This window comes from Antechinus flavipes, chromosome 4, assembly GCF_016432865.1.
Source record: "Antechinus flavipes isolate AdamAnt ecotype Samford, QLD, Australia chromosome 4, AdamAnt_v2, whole genome shotgun sequence".
NCBI classification, from domain to species: domain Eukaryota; kingdom Metazoa; phylum Chordata; class Mammalia; order Dasyuromorphia; family Dasyuridae; genus Antechinus; species Antechinus flavipes.
The window spans coordinates 93,194,556-93,217,217 of NC_067401.1; the positions used below are offsets into that span (position 1 = coordinate 93,194,556).

The following is a 22,662-nucleotide window of genomic DNA, read 5'->3' on the forward strand; positions in this document are numbered from 1 at the left end:
TAACATTGAATCAGGACATTTGGTAAAGGCCTGGTGGTTCTCCATTTCATTGGAAGGAAAAGAATTAGTGAAGTCATCTTAACCATCTTGTAAGTACTTAAGAAGCTCAATAACCAGAAGTAAAAGTTGCAGAAATAATATTCATGACTCAGGCTAAAAATAAACACTGGTTTTGAGGTGGGTTCCAATCCAGATTACAATGAGGTATAATTCTACTAGTGAAGCTAGTCTGAATTATCTTGGCCACATCACAATCTCCTTGGGTCTCAGTTTTCTCATATCTATAAAACAAAGGGGCTGAACTGAATTCCATAAACTCTTCCAGTACTAAATCTATAGTGATATTAACCTATGTCTGTAAATCAATGAATACAATATAATAAACAACATGAACTATCACTTTAAATGAAAGGATGGAAATTATGACCTCAGAGTACCAGGAAAACTTTATTATATAGGAAAATGGTAAAGAACAAGCTTATCTGATTCAAAAAGAGCAGACTGGATCAATGGGAGAAGTAGTGTAATATTGTAAAAAAAGCTGATGAGATATTTCCCTAAAGAAATTGATGAAGTTTAGGGAGAATGATCAAGGGAGAGTGCATGGATAAAAATATGAGACAGAAATAGAAGCAATATCAAAATAGAAGTACATTAAGAAGCAGAAGGAAGAAATGAACCAGAAGTTCTAGATGCATGCATTAAAATGGACTCTCAGAAGGAATATAGTTGTGACTGGGGAAATCAACTATATGAACATCTGCTGGCCAAGTAAAAACTCCATGCTAGAAATTTCTCTGTTAGAAGCAAGGCAGCTGAGTAATTTTTGATATGCTCTTATGATCATTTAATCTTTTAAAAAATAGGACAAGCAGAAAGTTGAACTATTATTAAAGTGATGTGACAGGATAGAGATAGGAAGTTTATCAACACCCTGACATTTCAGAAGTACAACAAAGAAAATATAATATTTATTGGGGGAAAAAAGATGCATGTCTATTAGAAGCTTGGGAATTGAGGAAAATTAGAAAAGAATGGCACAGTCCTGTGATAATTATATTAGTAATGGAAAATCCAGAGTAAATTTAATATTTGTAATAAAGGCAATAAAAGGTTTTTGTTTTGTTTTGTTTTGTTTTAGTCATGGTGAAGGCAGTAAAAAGGAACATTGTGAGTAAGAAGGACAAGGAAGAGAGAGTGACTGCTTGGAGCAGATCATGTAATCTTAAAAAAGAGATAGAGAAGGGTAGAATTCTGGGAAAATGGTGGAATAGGTTAATAAATTTTAAGCTCTCCTAATTTCCCCTCAAACAGAACAAATTTGCGCCTTGGAGCAAATACAGAGCTGGTCAAAAATCAAGAAGATTTGAGGCAGAACTGGGGTCTTCCCGATACAACCTAAGAAGATCTGAAGAATGAGTCCAGGAAGGGATTCAAGAACCACAGAAGCTTCTGCCTCCTGGACAAAAGGAGTTGGAGATCTGAGTCTGGAAAGACTGAGAAAAACTCAAATGATTAGGAACACCAGCTGCCATTACACCCACTCCATAGGTGAGAAGGAACCAGTAGCTGGTGAGTGCAGTGGGGCAGAGATGCTGCTGGCTGTGGGCACTTGCAAGAGGGGAGAGCTCTTAGTTTGGGTTCTGGGGTTAAAAGAGAGAGCAGAAGGGAAGCTACAGGGACTTTCTCTCACATCATTTTTAGAAGTACTTAGACTAATACTTCTCATTAAAAAAAAAAAAATGAATTGACAAAGAAGGAAGAACTCAACCATAGAAACCTACTATGGGAACAGAGAAGACTGGAATTCATCTCCAAAGGAGGCCACTGAAGTGAGGGAAAAAAAAAAAATCACAAAAAACTTCTCTTACCTAAGAGTATGTGAAATGGCTCCCTGCCCAGAGAGAATGTATAGAAGAACTCAAAAAAAAAAAAAAAAAATCAAATGAGAGATGTTGAGGAAAAACTAAAAACAAACAAACAAAAAAAATGAAAACCAAAGAAAACAAGAAGATTGAAAAGAGAGAACTGGAGTGGGGAGGGGCAGAGTCTTAAAAACAAAAATAATTCTTTGAAAATTAGAATTGAGCAAAGAGTAGCCAGTAAAGCTATAAGAAACCAAGAAATAACAAAATAAAATATAAGGAATGAAAAAAAATAGAACAGAATGTGAAACATAAGAAAAACAAGAGATCTAAAGATCAAGAAGAGAAAATATAAGAATAATTGGACTATCTGAAAGCTGTAACCAAAAAAAAAAAAAAACAAAAAAACAAACTTTGACATAATAATGCAAGAAATAATCCAAGAAAATTGCCCTAGACTGATGGAACAGGAGGGAAAAGTAAAAATAGAAAAAATCCATTAATCACTACCTCAAAGAGATCCTTTGAGAAAAACACATTGGAATATTACTGCCAAATTTTGAAACCCCCAGATCAAAAAGAAAAGTTTACAAAAAACAAGAAAAACACAATTCAAATATGCTGGAGCTACAATTAAAATTGTACAGAACTTAGCAGCCACAATAAAAAATTTTACTGAAATCATATATACTGACAATTAAAAAAACTAGACCCTTGGCCAAAAATATCATATCCAGCAAAATTATCCCTAATATTTTATGAAAAAGAATGGATATTCAATGAACTTACAGATTTTCAGGACTTTCTTTCAACCAAAACAGAATACAATAGAAAATTTAACATTTAAGAGCCAATATCCAAAATTAATCTCAAGGAATTTAACATGGATAAATTAATTGCTTATGTTTTTTACATGAAAATACATATTATGTGTTTAAGATTAATTTCAGTAATTGAATAGCTAAAAAGAAAGATTTATACAAATGAGGTGCAGAGGAAGAATAGACATAGAGTCATGAAAGTGGGAAAAAGGGCTGAAAACCTACTCATATTGGGAATGAATTAAATAAGAAAAACTACATATACACAATGAAGACTATAGCACCCTCCAAAAATCTATAAAGAAAAAGGAAGGGAGAGATGGGCAGAAGGGAGACAAAAGGTGAAGAAAAAAGACATGGGAGGGATCCATGGTTGTGAGGAGGTTAAGAAATAGCAAGGCAAATTAAGGAGCAGAATTAAAGTAGAAGAGTCAGAAGGAGATCATTATATACCTCAACAATGATACTGTTTGAGGATGTATTCTGATGGAAGTGGATCTTTTCGCTAAAGAGAGCTTTCAATTGATCAAAGATGGGCAGAAGCAGCTACACCCAAAAAAAGAACACTGGGAGATGAATATAAACTGCTTGCATTTTTGTTTTTCTTCCCGGATTATTTATACTTTCTCAATTCAATTCTCCCTGTGCAACAAGAAAACTGTTTGGTTCTGCACACGTATATTGTATCCTGGACATACTGTAACCTATTCAACACGTAAAGGATTGCTTGCTATCTGGGGGAGGGAGGGAGGGGAAAAATCGGAACAGAAGTGAATGCAAGGGATAATGCTGTAAAAAATTACCCTGGCATGGGTTCTATCAATAAAAAGTTATTAAAAAAAAAAGTAGAAGAGTTAGCAGGGATAGAAAGAAGAGATATATACAAGAACTACAAAAGGTAGCAGGAATTAATATAAAATGTATGTACATATGTGTGGGTCTGTGGATGGGTGTGAATGTATGTGTATATAGGTATACATATATGTATATATCTATTAAATATATCTGTGCTTAACTACAACCTCTTTGGCCATTCTCCAGTTGATAAATGGTCAAAGGATATGAACAATTTTCAGATGATGAAATTAAAGCCATTCCTAAACATAGGAAAAATGCACTAAATCACTATTGATCAGAGAAATGCAAATTAAGACAACTCTGAAGTACCACTTCACACCTTTCAGATTAGCTAAGAAGACAGGAAAAGATTATGATGTTGGAGAGGATGTGGGAAAACTGGGACACTAATACACTATTGGTAAAGTTGTGAACTGATCTAACCATTCTGCAGAACAAGTATCTCTACTGGATCTGTATCCCAAAGAGATCATTAAAAAAGGAAAAGGTCCCACATATGCAAAAATGTTTGTAGCAGCCCTTTTTGTAGTGGCAAGGAACTGGAAGCTGAATGAATGCTCATCAGTTTGAGTAAAGAATGGCTGAATAAGTTAGTATATGAATGTTATGGAATATTATAAGAAATATTATAAGAAATGATCAGTAGGATGATTTCAGAGAGGCCTGGAAAGACCTAGATGAATTGATGTTGAGTGAAATGAGTAGAACCAAGAGAACATTGTACACAGCAACAAGATTACGTGATGATCAACTGTGATGGACTTGGCTCTTTTCAACAATGAGATGATTCAGGCAAATTCCAATAGACTTGTGATGGAGAAAGTCATCTGAATCCAGAGAAAGTTCTATAGGGACTGAATGTGGATCATAATATAGTATTTTCACCTTTTTTGTTGTTGTTTGCATGCTTGTTTTTTTCTTTCTCATTTTTTAGATCTGATTTTTCTTAAACAACATGATAAATGTGGAAATATGTTGAGAAGAAATCCACATATTTAATCTATATTGGATTATTTGATATGCAGGGGAGAGAGGAGAGAGAATAGGAGGGAGAAACAGGAAGGTTTTGTAAGGCTAAATGTTTTGCATGTATTTTGAAAAATAAAAAGTTATTATAATAAAATAAAATAAAATAAGTATTTGAACTGTAAAAAACACCCTATAGCTTGCTTGGGGAAGCGGAGAGGGGGAATGGAAGGGAAAAAAGAAAAACAATGCTTAATAGAGAACAGAATAATAATCTACAAAAAAGAAAAGGTGAACACTCATGAATATAATTTCTTCTATTATAATTCAGCAGAGGTTTATTTCTATGAGCAATGGACTAAGATCTGATGCACCTGTGATAATATAAGAGTTTTAAATTTTAAGGTATCTAAGTTTTAAGAGGATGGGAAAGATACTAGAAGTCTGGAAATGAGAAAATATCTGCACTGTTTAAAAGAAAAAAATGGAAAAGTTAGTTTAACATAATTTCCTTGCAAAATTCTAAAACAGATTAGTAATAAGAACTTTATTTTTGAAGGGGCAATGGATTCATGATTATAATGGTATAGTAAAAACTTGGAATATAAATTTCTTTTACCATTACATATAGACAATCAAATCAATTTACAGAGATCCATTGTGGTACTGTTAGGTTAGATAATTTGCTTATGGCCATATACAAATAATATGTCTGAGGCAGGACTTAAACTTAATTTATTCCTGACTCAGAATCAGATTCATGTACTATGCCATTTTATCTTTTTGTATAAAAATTTAGCAAAAAAAGGGGTGTTCCTAAATAGATATATCAGTAAAATGCTATTTATATACGTAGATAGTATCTAGATTTCAAGAGATTTGAAAGTTTCTAATGATTACTTTGAGGATAGGATAGAGAAACATAGTTTGAATGATAATAGAGAGAGAAATATTTGCAGTGTTTTAAACAACATTATCAGAGGATGCAGTAAGTATACTGATTCAGTTTAAAGGGAAGTTTCTGTTAGAATGACATCTTGGTCTGTCTTGGTCAACTCTTTTATATCTTAGATAAAAATGTTAAAAGCATACTAATCAAATAGGCTAAAGGACAAACAATAAGGAAAAAGAGTTTGACCTGGAAAATCTCTAGATCAAAAAGATATGCCTAAAACTAGCAAAATACAAATACAGATAAAGTCCTATATTATTAATGCAAAAAGATAAGTAAAAATGAACAAAAATTTGAGTTAACAGTAGTAAAGGTGAAGAAAAAACAACAGCAAAGTTTTTTTTTTTAAATGATTAGAAGTTTATTATAAATTTTCAGTGTGAAGTGGCCAACAAAAAATTAAGATAACCTATGCTGATGAAAAGATGTTTGGTTTGTTGAGCTCACTTCTGTGTATCACACTTTAAGATGAACATTAATAAAATATAGAATTGAAGGATACACAACAGGATGATGAATGGGTTTAGAAGCTGATAATGATTGAATAAAGTGAAGTGATTAGCCTGAAGGGGAAAAAAATGTAAAGGGAATTGATAACTTTTCACAAATATCAGGAGGCTATTATGAAAAAAAAAAAGATGGAATTTATTCTTATTTCTTGGGGCAAATCTAATGTCAGTGAGTAAGAGATAAAGGTTGCAAGATTTTGGCTGAGTACAAACAATGTTTTAATAATCACTGGAAGTGATTAAAGACTACACTGACCACTTATGGCAAACAGGGTAACTTTTAACATTTTTCAACTGTAAGATCCTATGCTTTTATGTTTCTAACTGCTAAGAATGATATTTATATTGTTTTCCTATTTAAGAACATCTGATTTTCCATTGTTTTTAAAAAAAGATTAGAAAGTCAGTAAAATAAACCAAATTACCTTGGCCATAATATCTGCATAAGCCATATAAAGAAAATCTTCTTCCAATTTGCTGAAAAAAAAGAAAAGAAAAAAATGTATTTAAATAAAATAATATTTTTAAATGTCCTCACTGCTTTTTGTAATAACTGATTGTATAGTCAACCGATACATTCAACTTTAGATATACCTGCTTACCTGGAGAAGAGACTTCCTGAATAAAACCAAAAAAAGGCCTTAGAATCATTAAAAATAATATTCATCATAAAATACATTGTAGTATATTCCCTTTATTCTGTAAAATAAAAAAGATTACCTAGAATATTATCCAAAGTATATTAACCCCATTTACACACAACTCCAATAGTTCTCATTATTTAATTTCTTAGACCCCAAACTATGAGAAGTGGCACATTAGAAGATTATTTCATGTGAAGTGACAAGCTGACAGCCAGGCATGAAACATCCAAATTAGCCATTTCAATCTATAAAGGGCACATTCTATACCCAACATCATTAATATAACAATATTCCTTGCTACCAAACAAAGTTTTAAGGTGGCCAACAATTTATAGATACCTTTATTAAATCATTCAAGGTATAAATTAGATTTGAAAAAGATCCTCATTTTTAAGTAATGAAATGCTTTGAGACATTAGATGAAATGAGATGAAGCACAGAGAGGGGGCAGTTAGGTGACTCAGGAGATAGAGTGCTGTTCCTGTAGTCAAACTCATCTTTCTCAATTCAAATTTGCCCAGACACTTATAAGTTATGTGACTCTGGGCCTTTCTGCCTCAGTTTCCTCATATGAAAAATGAGCTGGAGAAGGAAATGGCAAACCACTCCCATATCTCTGCCAAGAAACCCTAAAGGGGGGGTCACAAAGATTTGGACACGACTGAAAAATAACTGAACAAAACTTCTCCACCAAAACCAACAAGTATTAGGACTCTAAACAGTTATGTCCTACAAATTTGGACAAAAATATAAGTCAATTAGGTATTCAGAATTCTAATAGTAGGCCTACTAGTGGTGAAGCAGCTCTAGCCGAGTCTTTGAGAAGGAATCACTTAGAGGAGGAAGGGAAAAATCTGACTCATCCTCTCACCTCCAATCAAAGGATGAACTTTCAACTCCTATAATTAGAAAGACTTGGACTTGTCCTAAGTGACAGTGTCTCTGGAAAGAGCAGGGGCTAATTGTTGGATCTACATTGTGAGCCAAAGTCAAACTAGATACAGGGAGTAAAGGCAACCTGGAGGCCCATAACAGCAAGACCTCAGAAAGGGAGATAACTCATTCAGCCAAGGGTTTTAAGTTATTACACTGCCATATGTTTCTGTAAGTATGTTCCCTTGGATGACATGTACTTTTGGGAGCAAATGTCCCAAACTTTGCTTTTATATCAACTCTTTTTACTATGCCACCAGTGAAAAAGTAAATAATAGTTCCAAAAGTTAATTAAGATAATTGATACCAATTGATAATTAATAGATAGCCCAACAGTGCTAGCATTAGGGATAAGATTAGAAAACTATTCCAAACACTTCAGGGATATCCCTAGACCCCTATAAGAAACAGTCATTCACTGCAAATCCAGCAAACGCAAATAGAAATTGTGGAGAGTAGCCTAAGGAGAGAAGCTATATTTTAATAATTGGGAGTCATTATAATGATCCTGAGTTATTAAAGCTAGGTTAAGTTCATATTTTCTATTTATTAAATAAATGAAGCATATAAAACCTGTTAGAAAAGGAAATTTTAAAAAGGTTTCCATTAAGTCTTAGAGATGTTAAACTCTTTGCCCATGATCAGTCACCCCACTAAAAATATCAGAGGAAAAATTTCACTTAACACCTTTCTAATTCTTTTTTTTTCTCTTAACCATACACATTGTCACCATAAAAATATTCTGCACTCAAGTTTTTAGGACACATTTAGTCTTTGCTTTTCAAAAAGGTAGCACATTTTGAAATTTTATTTTATTAATATGACTATGTTAGGTAAAGGGAAAGCAATTTTGGAAGAAGGATCATAATGAATGGAAAAACCTAAACACAAAAATGAAAAAAAAAATGGAACTCAGCATACAACTGTTATTACTCTGAGACATTATAACATGAATTAATGTGTGACAATATCATTCACATTATGTGGATGATTCTACTCCACCTATGTCATATGAAGTTTATACCCTATTATCACATAGACTTCCCCAACCCTACCATTTCTCTGTTAAGGCTGTTCTACTAAACAGGAGAATCAGCTGATGCAGAGGATCAACTTTCTTTATATCTTCATCTTCTTCTGGTAGTTCTATTCCAGGTTTCTATAAGAAAAGTAAAATGAGGAAAATTCCTAAATAAATAAATAATTGATAGCTTAAGAAATGATTAACATGGTGAAAATTTTTTTTTCATTTCATACTGAAGAGACACATGTCCAAGAATGGAAGGGAGAACAAAACAGATTCACACTAGGCTATTTAAGAAGTTCACCAAAATATATGACAACTGAATAGTTCTGAATATTATTTTTATGAAGCAGAAAAATGACCAAGGATTTGTTGATGACATCCATTCTCCTTGGTTTTGAAAGGTTTAACTAGGAATCATTGACCAAATATTTTCAATAAATTGCCTTTTTTGTTTTTTGGAAAATAAAAGACATTTGAATGCAAAAATACTGCTTCTCATATCATGCATTTTCTCCCTTGTCTTCCTCCAAATAACTGCTAAAAGACAATACCATCTGACTCAATATTAGATAAATTCAAAACCTGAAATGCCAGTATTGAATATGATAAAAGATAATCTGTTATGTCCATGGAAATAACTTTTGAAAAAAAAAACAAAACCAAAAAATCCTTTTGTCCTTATATTCCTCTTTAACCACAATGTGGCTAAACTTTATCAATTATGGAAAGTATTCAACTTTGTGTTGTATTTTTGCTCACAGCTAAATTAATCCTTATATTTTACTAGAACTTGTAGGACCTACTTAATTTGATTCATTTATTGAATCAATCTCTTATTCTGTTTTATCAAGACTAAATTTCCAGTTCCACAAATACCTTTATTTGAAGACAGAAGTTTTAATTTTGCATTGAGTGCAAAAATGTCCAAATGTGTTGATATTAAATGGATGCATTTTTCCCTCTAAAAAATGAAGAATAATTTTCCCCAAATAGAAAAGGTTTCAAAGAACAACAAGTTTCCAAATTTTTTTCCTTCAATATTATGACAATTGTTGACAATAAATTCCTCTTCTTGAACTTTTGGAAATGGAATCACCCCAATAAACACATACTGCTAAATCTTCTATCAGTTTATCCTCAAAGTAATGTTCTTCTGTTTCAATCCAAGACTTTTCATAACCTTGAAGAAAAAGATTGACAGCCCGATGCCTAAAAAGAGAAAAAATTTCAAATAATAAATTAAGTGAAAATAAAAAATCAGTTGCACTGTATAATATTTAATACTGTGTTTTGTTACCATTAAGAATTAATTTTTCCTAATCTTGAGTGGTAACTATCTCTCCAACTTTTTCAACAAATAATTATTATGTACAATATATTCAAAACATCGTACAAGACAGTGGGGGAGATACAAAGAATAAATAACTCAAAATGCATATAATTTAATATGTGTAGAAAACTGAGTTTGCATCCAGTATAGCACATAAACAAATAATACTAAAAAATGATGCATAGCAAGAATATAAAAGAGGTGTATATTTCTATGGGGAAATCAAATATCAATTGACTGAACATCTGTATTGTGTTTGATTGAAAATAAACATCTAAGGGCAGATAGGTGGCACAGTGGACAGAGTACCAGCCCTGAAGGCACGAGGACCTGAGTTCAAATATGACCTCAGACTTAACACTTCCTAACTGTGTGGTCCTTGGCAAGTCATTAACTCCAATTGCCTCAGCAAAAATAAATAAATTAATAAACAAATGAATGAATGAATAAATGAATAGATGATTGTCTAACCTAGTTTAGTCCTAAGGTAAGGTAGGAAGTTCTATCTCCTAAAATTTTCTGCTTTTTACTTTTGCTTGCTGAGGAATAAATGGTAAACATATGTCTTTGGACTGTGAGATACTTTTTACAACAAATGTGAACTTTGCTTCTTTCTGCTTCCCATCAACTTCTGGACAAACACAAATACTAAACCATTCCCTTATTTCTTTTTCTTTTTCTTGGCATTCTAGACTTATTTCACCTTGTTACCTTTCACACATTCCATTCCACTCAAAGTAGTCTTCTAGCTATTCCTCACATGCTATCACATCTTGACATCTTATAAGCTATCAACTATGGCTAGAAATGAACTCTTTTGACATCTCTCACTCAGAATCCATTTTATCCTTCAAAACACAGCTTAGGTGCCATCTTTGAATATGAATCCTTCCTAATAAGTATTTTATTTTGAATTCTGCTTTTTAAAACTCATTGTTTTATAACTGTGATTATATAATACCTAGGTAACACTTCCAAGAAATTATCTGCAGTTATTTTTAATGGAATATCTCTGTGTTTCTCTTCATGTTGAATTTGTTGGTAAATGACTTCTGTAGATTTATTTTCTGTAACTTTGCTGAAGTTGTTAATTGTTTCAACTAATTTTAGTTGATTCTCTATATTAGTATATCATCATCTCTGCAAAGACAGTTGTCTTATTTTCTATTTTTATTTCTTGAGGTTTTTTTTCTTACCTTATTAAGAAAGCTAGCATTTCTGGTACAATATTTAATAACAGTGATGATAATGAACATCCTTACTGCACTCCTAATCTTACTATAAAGTCTTAAAATTATTTCTATTTCAGACAATTCTTCCTCTTGCTTTTAGATAGCTATTACTTATCATTTTAAGAAAGGTTCCATTAATTCTTATGCTTTCCAGTATTTTTAACAGGCATGAATATTGTTTTCTATCAAAGATTTTTCTGCATCTATTGATATTGTATTTTTATATCAATCCAAAATAATTCACTCTTATGTTGTCATGTAATAGACATAGAATGCTTCCAATTGCTCAAAAAAATGACAAAGTTCTTTAAAAAGTTTATGTATTATCTTCCCATATAAAAAGATGCACAGTTTACCCTTATTGGGTTTCTTACTATTCATTTTTCTCCTTTATCTTCTTATACATCTCTTCAGTCTTATATTTGAAAATCAGATTTTCTATGCACCTCTGGTCTTTTCATCAAGACTGCTAAAGAATCCCCAATTTGATTAAATATCTATTTTATTTCTTGAAGAATTATGCTCAATTATTTTTTGGGCAGTTATTCTTGGTTTTAATCCCAGATTTTTTACCTTCTGGAATAATATGTTTCAGGCACTCCTCTCTTTTAATATGTCAAATCTTTTGTGATTCTGAGAAAAGTTCCATGGTTTTTGAACAGTTTCTTTCTTGCTGCTTTCTGAAGTATTATCTTTTTCTTTGAGACTTTGCTTGTATCTTTCTGACCTTCTAAGTTGTCTTGGGCTAGAAGAATACCTTATTTTGATCTTTTTTGATTTTGACATTCCAAAATTCAATTTGAAGCATAATTTGAAAGTTATTTGGAAAGGAATGTTGAGAAAGCTTGGCTGAGTACTCTCTACTCTGCTATCTTAATTCTTTGCTCTAATTCTCTGCAGCAATAACAGTGTCCTACATTATAGATCACAGCTCATTGTGAATGTTCAATAGTGGAAAAACAAAGCACCAAAAACTTCTTTCTAATCTGTATCCTCTCACCCCATCTATTTTTATCTTATTTTTTGTTACATGGTAGAAATCTACTGGCATTCATTAGGAGTAAAATGATTTCTACTGCTGTCTTACTGAATTGTTTTACCTTGGGAGATTATATAATGGAGCCATCCGGAAACAGGCCACTACTGCTCGTTTCCTCTGCTTAGAAAGCAATTTGTGCCATACGGCCTTTTTAGATCGTTGTGGATGTTCTACCTGGAATATAATTAAGTCATACAATAAGCATCCAATTCTCACATTAATTCATCTTCAAAAAAATTAAGAATAGTATTAAAAAATGAAGCTCAAGAAAGCATATAATCTTGGTTTTAGACAAATGTCTAAAATTAATTAATTAATACTAATAATGAACAATTAAATAATTGATTCTAACATCAGATAGCTTTTGGATAGACTTTATTTAAATAAACATATTATTTTTTCTTTAGTGCTGTATGTTTCAAAAGCTGTCATCTTTAATCAACACCAATATCTAAAATTAGTCCATATAAAAATTCTATTGACTCCTACCCCTTTGATGTCTTCCAGTAAACTTAAAAATAAAATTTTTGCACATTAACTTTTTTCTCTTTGAAGAATTCATATTTAAAAACATTGAGAGCATATCCATCACAAAGTTGAAACATTCCTCAATAATCTCTCATAATAAGTTAGAAGACAACGATGGGTGTAAGTAAAATAACTTTTTTTTTCATCAAAAAGCTAGCACTTCTTAAATTAAAGCAAAGAACTGAAGACAATAAGCATTCTAGGTCAGAGGCCCAAAAACAGATCCAAGTCTATTAATTTAGCAAAAATGTTAAATTTCTACTACTATGTTAAAGTTTTAGAGACATGTACACAAGTGACAATAAAAATTTTAAATTACAATAGAAAAAACAAGAAAGCTGATGTTTAGTTAATGGTGTTTTGCTACCATAAGAGAAAAATAAATTTATTAAAATAATTAGATAAAGCAGAAAAATTTCAATATGGCTCTAAATTAATTAGTAATCATTATGCAGTTCAACACTATACTTCCCATACTGTAATAGCGCCGGCCCATATTTGTAGGTTTCTGGAAAAAATAAAAATGGTTATGTCAGGTAGAAGCCAAGTTGACAAGGCAATAAGTATTTATTAAGCACTTACAATGTGCCAGACACAAAGAAAAACACAAAAAAATCCCTTCTCTTAAGGATTTCACGATCTAAAAAAGAAGATAACATGTCAACAAGCTTTATATGTGGTAAATTGAAGATAATTTCCAGAGGAAGCACTAAGATTAAAAAGCATTCTGAAAAGCTTCTTGAAGAAGGTAGCAATTGAACTGAGATTTGAAAGAAAACAGAGAAGCAGGAAAAAGAAAAGAAAAGGGAGACAGTTCCGAGTTTGGGGGGAAGAAGATGTTTCCATTTTGAACATGTTGAGTTTAAGAGATAAACACCAGACTAGAAGTCTGGCAAGAGTTTAGTGTTGGACAAATACATCTGACAATTTTCTGCAGAGATGATAACTGAATCTTTCTAAGTTGATGAAACTCACCAAGCACAATGAATAATGAAAGATTACCCAGGATAGGAATTTGAGGAACAACTGGAATTAAAAGGAATGACCTAGATGAAGAACCAGTAAAGAGGACTGAAAAGGATAAGCCAGATGGATAGGAGAATCAGAAGAGAGGAGTGTCATGAAACCTAAAGAAAAGAAAGTATCAAGAAAAGAGTGACTGATGAAATCAAAGACTGAAGAGCAGTCACATAAGATAAGGACTGAGAAAAGGCCATTAGATTTGCAATTAAGAAATCATTCATTGGTAACTTTGGAGAGAGAAGTTTCAGTTGAATGATGAAGTCACCAGTCAGGGTGCTGTAAAGAGAGTGAGATGAGAGGGAATGGAGGCACTGATTGTAGATATTTTTCTCAAGGAACTTAATCATGGAAGTAAAATGAGGTAGGACACAATCTAGTTTGGATGGATGGATCAAGTGAAGGTAGAATAAATTTTTGATCCTTTGTGTATGAGAAAAAGTCAACTTGTAATTATAAAAAATCATGTTGTCCTGATAGAAGAAAAATTATAATTAAACTTAGTCATAATAGAGAACACGTGGCATTTTAAGTGTCAGAAGACATTTTAAGTTTTTGAAATGAGTTTTACTGAGTTGAAAACAGGTTTTTAAATTCGATTTAACTATTGAGTCATTATTTGAATGATATATTCTAGAAGATTCAAAACAAAACATAAAAATATGGATTTTCCACATCTATTTGAGTGTGCTTCCAAATTAATTGAGTCAAGAGTTTGAAGGAAAACGGCACCTCCAATGAAGGGCTAATAGTAGGCCCTGCCAAAGTAATCATGTATATAATTATAAGTTATTATATGAGTTGATAGATTTAGACCTACGTGGCCTGTTAAAAGATATATATCTTAGCTGCCCTCATTTTGCAAGTGAGGAGACTAAGGTGCAGAAAAGGCATACAAGTGTATTTTTAAGCACCCTAAATGTTCTCATCACTATTCTAAGCTTCTATATAAAATTTCTCTTGCAAAAACTTATAAAACAAAAATTACAAATGTATATTAGGTAAAAGTTTAAGTCAGGTCCCAAATTATCAGAAGGAATTAAATGCTATTTTGTGGCAATTTTCTTAAGTATAATATTTATGTTAACATGTGATTGGAATGTGTATAGAACATATACTTTTAATTTATATACTCTATTTACTTTAAGAAATCATTTGATAGAAAAATATAACTTTCAGTGTTAAAGGCTTTCCTAGAATGTATCTCTAGTACATAGATAAAAATTACATATAAGTTTATGAGAAATGAAACTATAGAGAACTTCATTTAACAATTCATTGAATATCACCATCAATTGTATGCTAAAAATGTAATCACAAAAGTGTTGTGTTGGTGCCATGCTTGGTGTTGTACCCACATTTTAGCAGAACGGAATTAGGCTGTAGTACATTTGGGAAACAGTGATTTTTTTGCTTACTATTAAGGATGTCCCTTTTAAAACCAATATTCAGTAAGTGATGTTTTATGATTATGAAAACCATAATACAACAGTCTGAAAAGAATTGAAATTACAAATAACCCAAAAGATAATGGAAAGATTTTTTTCAGTGGGAAAAGACAGGTGCTTTGCTTACAATGACTGTTGTATAAAAATGGAATAAAAAGTATAATTAATGTTTTTTACAACTCGAGTGTGAATTAGGATAGTTATACAGCACAAAATAGGGACAACGGATTGGTAACTTATAAAATATAATATAAAGTATTACTTTGGGGAAAAAAAAACTAAAAACCCCTCAAAATCAAAACATAAAAGAATGGACATTTGGTATTTCTTCTATGGAGAATATATGTGAAAATATGAATAAATCACAATTTGTGTCAGTGAAAAAAGTACTCATATCGACGAAATCATAATTTCTTCTGAATTTACAAAGAATAATTTTAATTTCAATATAAAATAAATGAATATTTAAAAATTACACATATTCTGCAAACCATAAAAACATCTTATTCATTGGTATTCTCTAAATATCATATACTCTAGAATGGCATCTTAATCCATAAAAATGTAAATACAGCCAGTCATCTTTTAAAAACAGGTTTTTACTTTGTAATTAACTTATTGTTCCAGAGTCAAGAGAATATCTAACCTGTTCAAGGTGAAAAAGCACATTTGCTATATCCAGTACTCTTTCTACTGTCTTCTCAGGGTCTGAGGTTTCTTCAGTTCTGTTCGGTAAGTCTTTGTAAAGCGCCATCTGCCATCTAATAGCTGGGTCCTCTAACTACAGAAAGAAGAGAAAAATATGTACACATCATTACAAATGTATAAGTAGAAGACTTCCAGGAGCCTTAAAAACTGCTAAATTCCTAGGAAAACCTTACTTAACAATTTAGAATTATAGAATTCATTTTCAGATTTGGTGTGTCTAAGGCTGCCTCTTTTCCCATAAATTTTAGAAGAAAATACATGTTTTTTTATGTGTATAAAGCTTTACTAATGCTGATAGTGGTATAGCATTTAGGTAGTGAACTTTCAAGAGACTTTAAGAGACAGAAAAATCTACCATTAGAATAAATGATATAGTGGTCAAAAACTTGTTTTTAGCAACCTAAACAAAGCCATTTGTCATTAAGTCATCAAATCACCTTGAGATGCTTGCCATATTGTAGCCTAATTATTTTTTTTTTTAAAGTCACTGGCCAGGACAGCTACGTAGCATAGTGGATAGAGTACCAGCCCTGAAGTTAGGAGGACCTGAGTTCAAATTTAGCCTCAGACACTTAATACTTCCTAGCTGTGTGATCCTAGTAACTGGGCAAGTTACTTAACCCCAATTGTCTTGGGGGAGTGGGAGAGGAGGGGGAGTCACTAGTCAATTTTCTGCAGTGGTACCAAAGAAATGTAAAAAGACCTAAAGTCACTCATACTCCTTACAGGGACAAAATTACAGATGCTTCTTCTAATTCTACAACTTATTATCCAGTACTATAGTTCTGCTATGTTTTACTTTTTGTTTTTAGAACAAGTATGAACATTAGAACAAAAATGCTATGTATATTAGGCAAGCTTAATAACCTAGTTACCTATTCGATAGTTTTTCAACACAACCAGAAAGCCCTATAGAATCAAAATATTTTTTACTTAATGAAGTCTTATTTCTGAATATGTCCTTGTGAATACATAATTTAGTAGTGAAACTTTTTTTAAATTTAGAAACTTGGAGTTGTAGAATAGAAGAAATCACAATGGTTAAAAAATTAAATGGTTCTAAACATATGAATGCTTGATATTTAAGTGTTTTGATTTTCCATAGGAATCAATGGTGCCTGCCTCCTCATCTATTTCAAATGAAAGATAGTCTTCTCACTAGTATCTAAAGTTAAAAAAAATGGTACTGCAAAGTCTCTTTAAATTACAATTATGTTATCTGGGTTCACAATTTCCTTAAATCTTATAAACATGCTATTTATGGTTTTATCCAAGCCTATTATAAACTGTTAAATGACATCGGGTCAAACACAGATTCCTGGGGCCCAAAGGTGAAAATCTTTTTTTCAATTTGTCATCAAATCATTCTTTTGGCCTGGTCACTTTACTAGTTCCAATTTACCATCTTAGCTCACACCTCTCCATTTCACATATAAGTACAACAGAAAAAAAAAAAGGAATATATGTACATATATACATATAGATGAATAATTTTTTAGGAAAACATTTATTTTGTATTTTGACAATAACTATGAGGAATTCCTTCTCCATATGGAAATGCTAAGCATGCTTGGGTTTAAAAACACAAAGTAGGAATGTCCATTGTTTTCCTGAAGAATAGAACATTATTGATAAGTCTCTATACAAACATACTACAGTTAATGGTATAGAAACATAATATTTGAGTTGGAAGAGATTGAACTAGATCATTGTCCACTTCTAAATCATTATACAAAGGAAGAACTGGAGGCCTAGAAAATCCAGAAAAATCACTTAAGTAGTAAGAAACATAATAAGGATAAAAATCCAAGTCTTTTGATTATAAATGTGGAACGTTTTCTCCTAGATTACACTTTTATTAACTAGTTCCACAAGAAAGTGACTTTTGGTAAAAACATGCTACAGTAAGAAATTGATTTCATAGTAAAAAATAAGAAATATATTTGTGGGTATGTAAAATTGAGACTTTTAAAGTAAAATTAGAACAGCCAATGATATAGCTATTTTAAATTTTCAGTAGTTGAATTAAAAACAGATAATAGGGTGTTAAGAACTTCATACTCCAAATTTCTTAAAAATATTTCTTATTGTTCAAAAGCACATGGAAAATTATTGACTTTTAGCTATACTGTGGATGAAGCTTTTAAAAATAAATAATTGCTGGTTTATACGGTTTAGAAAGTACCTTCATATACTATTATTTTGCTAGTCTCACAAAAATTTGTAAAACCAGTACCTCAGATACTCTTATCATCAGTTATAGAAAAGGGAACATAGACTGAGAGAAACTCAGTAATCACATGATTACATGTGATTACATGATACAGCCCATGATCACAAAGTAAGGTAGTAAATTAAAGAACCTGACTCAATGTTCAATGCTCTGTCCACAATCTCACACTACATCATTTATTTGTTGAAGGTATGATCCTGAAGAGTTAATTATATAAGTACTTAATATATAAGTGATTTTATTATCACCCTACTGTATAATATTCTCTTTAAAATGTAATATTCTCTCTTAAAATGTAATCTTCTCTTGTTAGGGTTTTCTTGGGGTCTCTGGAGGCAGCATTCCTTTCAGTTCAGTAATCACCACAAGTGCAGCCAAGGATTGACATCCAAATCCTTTATTGTCTCTTTCAAAGTCTTGTCTCCTTCAGTTGGGGCTTGGCTAGTTTTCTGGAGGCCTTCAGATCTGGCCTTGGTTCTGAGAGCTTGAGCTCATGCCTGCTTCCTCTGGCTTCTGAATCTCCTCAACAGAATCCTGGCTAGGGCTCCTAGTTTATATATACTCTCTTATCAAAGGTATGAATCTTGTAGAACTATAGTAAATACTAAGTATATGTACTGAACTAAAGAACTGTTAAGGATCATGCCAAATAACCATTGTCTCTATCAATTCCATTGACTTAGCACCTTGTTTCAAGTTCTGGCCCATAACATTACTGTAGTAGATTTCTTAATTTATTTTGAAAAATTCAAAAAGTCTTACTCAGGCAGATGTGTGAATATTATTATTAATGTACTCAGAAACAAAAATTTGGTGAAATTTAAGAAAGAATAAGTAGAGATTCTGGACTTGGTCTAAAGAAAAAGAAGTATATTAGAACCCAAAGACTTTGGACCTAGAATCAGGAAATGTGGACTTATATTACAGTTCAAATAAACTAGCTATATGACTATGGGCAAATAAATTACCTCTCTGAGTGTCAGTTTTCTCATTTGTAAAAAGAGATACACTATACAAGATACTTCACCAAATTATTGTTTAGAAAGTGTTTTATAAACCTTGTATATTATATAAGTAGGAACTTAATTAATGAATACCAGTAAACTTGTCCAAAGTTGCATATCTGAAGGTTTTGAGCTTAAGGTTAAAACAGCCTGAAACAAGGGGCAACTTATCCCTAACCATGTTCGTAGCATTCACAATACTTGTGTTCTTGTTACAAAATGTTTCTCTTACTCTTTTTCCAGCTGTCAGAATGTAAAATGTCAATGGTGTAATGCATATGTTTGAAATTTGGTTCATTTTAATGTTTTAACAAGTATGAAGTCATTAACCAACATTAAATTGTCTTTCATTTTTTTGGTTAATTTAAAATAGATTATTTCAAAAGTTTCAAAACTTCTCATTTATTTTCCTTTAAAAAATTATAGTATGGTCCAAACTATGATACAAGCAGGATTTCCCATTCTTGAAGTAGAACTGTGTCATAACATATTAAGGACATTATTACAAAGTATCAGTCATAGCTATATCACATAGAAAATTAGATTTTTCTTGCAAAGCACATCCAAGCATTGTTTATATTATCAAATTTATTTGTTTACTCTAAGAACATTAAATGGTAGATATATTAAATCTTAGCTGTTTCCTGAATAAAAGCCAAATCTAAAGTAAAGGCATTTTTAGAGAATCATTATTCCAAGTCACTGAAGCAATGATCAATTTAAATCTCTTAATGGTCAAAGAGAGAATACAGGCCAAAGGAGTAAACTGGAAATTCAATAAGTAAAAACAATTTTAAAAAGGATTTGAGTACATGGATAAGACTTTAAATTAAATAACTACTGTCATGACAAAGAATAAATTGAAATGTCAAAAAGAACTTCATTTTGAGGGAAGAAATACACTTGATGCATGGAAGGATATGTAAAAACTAAGTTAAAAGTCTGACATAAACATTTTAAAATGCAATTGTTCTTTACTGAAAACTGCATGATTACTTGCATAATTATTTCCCTCTTATTTCCCCAATTCCTTCCTAATAGGGCAGACAATAAGGCATATATAACTAATATTCTCAGTCTCAAGATATTTAGGGATCTCAAGCTGCTATTTCTTCTAATACAGTCCAATACTAAATATCATATATCGCAATCTCAATTGAGAAGCATGCAAAACAGAATAAATCACCTATCAAATTCTTTCTGCCTGTTAACTAAGACTGAACAAAAAAGGCAGGCAGGTGGCACAACAGAGAGCTGTGCTGAGATTCAGAAAGACGAATTCAAATACATTCTCAGCTACTTCTTAGCTGTGCTTCAGTTTCCTCATCACTAAAATGGAATAATGATAGTATGTATTTTTCAGTATTGTGAGAATCAAATGAGATAATAATGATAACACCTTCAGCCTAATACCTGGTACATAGCAAGTACTATATTAATGATATTTATAAATGTAATAATACTTTTCTGTGATGTAAACAAATATTTAATTGAAATATCTGTTCCATTTCATTCTGATACTTAAGGTATAGTTAGTGAATTATCTTTACTTTTCTTCTTTATAAACCTTTATAGAATATTATCCTTATGTAATATTTAGCACAACAGATAGCACCCAAATGTTAAAAAAAAAAAAAAGTGACTAATTTCTAAGATGCACTGATATACAAAGAAACAAAAATATAGATAATTTTTTTTTATTTTCTATTCTGAAGAGTGTCATATCACTGACTCTTTTCTACTAAGAAATAGCAAAAGAAAATTAATTTTATTCACATTCACCTATTTATACCAGAGGTCATCATTGCAAAAAATCCGAAAAAAGTCTCAGATTAGAAATTAAATTTTACTTATTGATGAGGGGTACAAAATTTCCATAAAACAAGATTTTTCTGGTGTTCTTAAACAAAGGGTTTTTATAATGTAGAAAAAAATGACTGGCCAAAATATTTTACTATAATATAGTATAGTTTACTATAATATAGTATAATATACTATACTATATTACTGCACTAATCTCTGTGATAGCATCCTTCTGAATAAAGAAATATTTGAAATACACTGAATGTACATTGGAAAATGTCCTGTTTTACCTTTCCCTGGAGATGAAGATTACTGCGAATAATATCACGTACTTCATCTTCTGTGTCTTTCTGTCAAGAAATGAACATCAGAGAGAAAACTTACAATGAACTAGAGACCACTTGTCTATGAACAAACTACAAGATTCTTTTAAATAAGCATAATGCACATACAGTTGTTCTATTTATAGGGTCTCCCCCCAAAAATAAAAACCCAACAATAACACACAAAACCCTAAGACTTGGGTATTTTTAACATTTTTTTGTTAGATTAAGTGTTCTGATATCTAAAGGATCATTTTATTTATGTATATCAAGAAAAGTGGCAACAATTCACTTCCTAGCTTATTTCCCCTACAAATTTACTGGAAAAGCTGATTTTACACTAAATTATGATTTTCATGATTTTTCTTAGTTGAACAAAAGAACAGTAGTACAGCAAAAAAATATATACTTTCAAGTTTATGGAGATTGTAAACATAACCAAGATGATTGTCACAGTGGTCCCCCTCTATTCTTACTAGCTATACTGGCCTTTCAGTACTATATTCAAATTTACATAGAAATGATATAGAAATATATAATACTCTTGTATTGCGAATGGAAGTTGGAGTCAATGGATGAAGTATTCCCTTCAATTCCAATGACTATTTATTGAAAGGCTGCATAATATAGTAAAAAGAACATGAAATGGAAAATTCTAAGTTACCCTAGGTGCACTAACACTTAGTCCAAGTTTTGCCAATTGTTCAGTTGATCCCAGCCAAGTTTCTTAACCTATGTGACTTAATCATTATCTATAAAAGAAGTATAAGAATATTCACACTATTTAGCTCTGATGCTGTTGTGAGAAAAATACCTCGTAAACCTTGAAACATTATATAAAAATTTGCTATTATCATTGTCATCATATTGGCAAGAGCTTTTTTCTTCATCTTTTTCATCAGCAGGAAGAGGAAAAAGTAGGAATAAAAGCAGCCAGAACTGGCTTATATATTGGGGCAAATAACTCAAAACTTGAAAATCAATTATTACATGATTTCAGTACTTTGCTTTTCATATGTGGAATTACCTCTTATAAATGTGTACCAGTAATAAATCTTTATCAGATCATCTCCTGTGATAAATTATTTTGGATTTTTAATACTACCTGTAACTAAAATTTGAGAGAATAGGAAGCCATCTGGTACACTGGAAAGAGCATTGAATTTGGTAGTAAATGAATAAGAATTGAATCCTAGCCCAGTCACTTATTTAATAAGTGACCCAGGGAAAGCCCCATAAACTTTTTTGGGCTTTTGTTTTCTTCTGTAAAATGAGAAGTTAGATGACCTTTAACATACTTCCATCTTTCAATCTATTGGCTTGGTCCTGAAATATCACAGGGAGTTAGTATTTATGACAAAATAAAAAAGGTAAAGCACTTCAGCACCAAAAAGCATAGTTTTAAATGGACACCAAACT

The 22,662-nt window shown here is 31.5% G+C and overlaps 1 protein-coding gene across 1 annotated transcript in view; it reads right to left on the reverse strand.

Annotated features, from left to right (window-relative positions):
- Positions 1 to 22,662, reverse strand: part of RYR2 (ryanodine receptor 2) — a 522,738-nt gene that overhangs the window by 133,009 nt on the left and 367,067 nt on the right. Inside the window, exons 74-80 of the mRNA XM_051996568.1 lie at positions 21,211 to 21,270; positions 15,819 to 15,953; positions 13,168 to 13,212; positions 12,238 to 12,350; positions 9,688 to 9,784; positions 8,604 to 8,707; positions 6,397 to 6,448 (exon numbers count right to left, since the gene is read on the reverse strand). Coding sequence (XP_051852528.1) covers positions 6,397 to 6,448; positions 8,604 to 8,707; positions 9,688 to 9,784; positions 12,238 to 12,350; positions 13,168 to 13,212; positions 15,819 to 15,953; positions 21,211 to 21,270 — 606 coding nt within the window. The remainder of the gene's footprint in view (positions 1 to 6,396; positions 6,449 to 8,603; positions 8,708 to 9,687; positions 9,785 to 12,237; positions 12,351 to 13,167; positions 13,213 to 15,818; positions 15,954 to 21,210; positions 21,271 to 22,662) is intronic.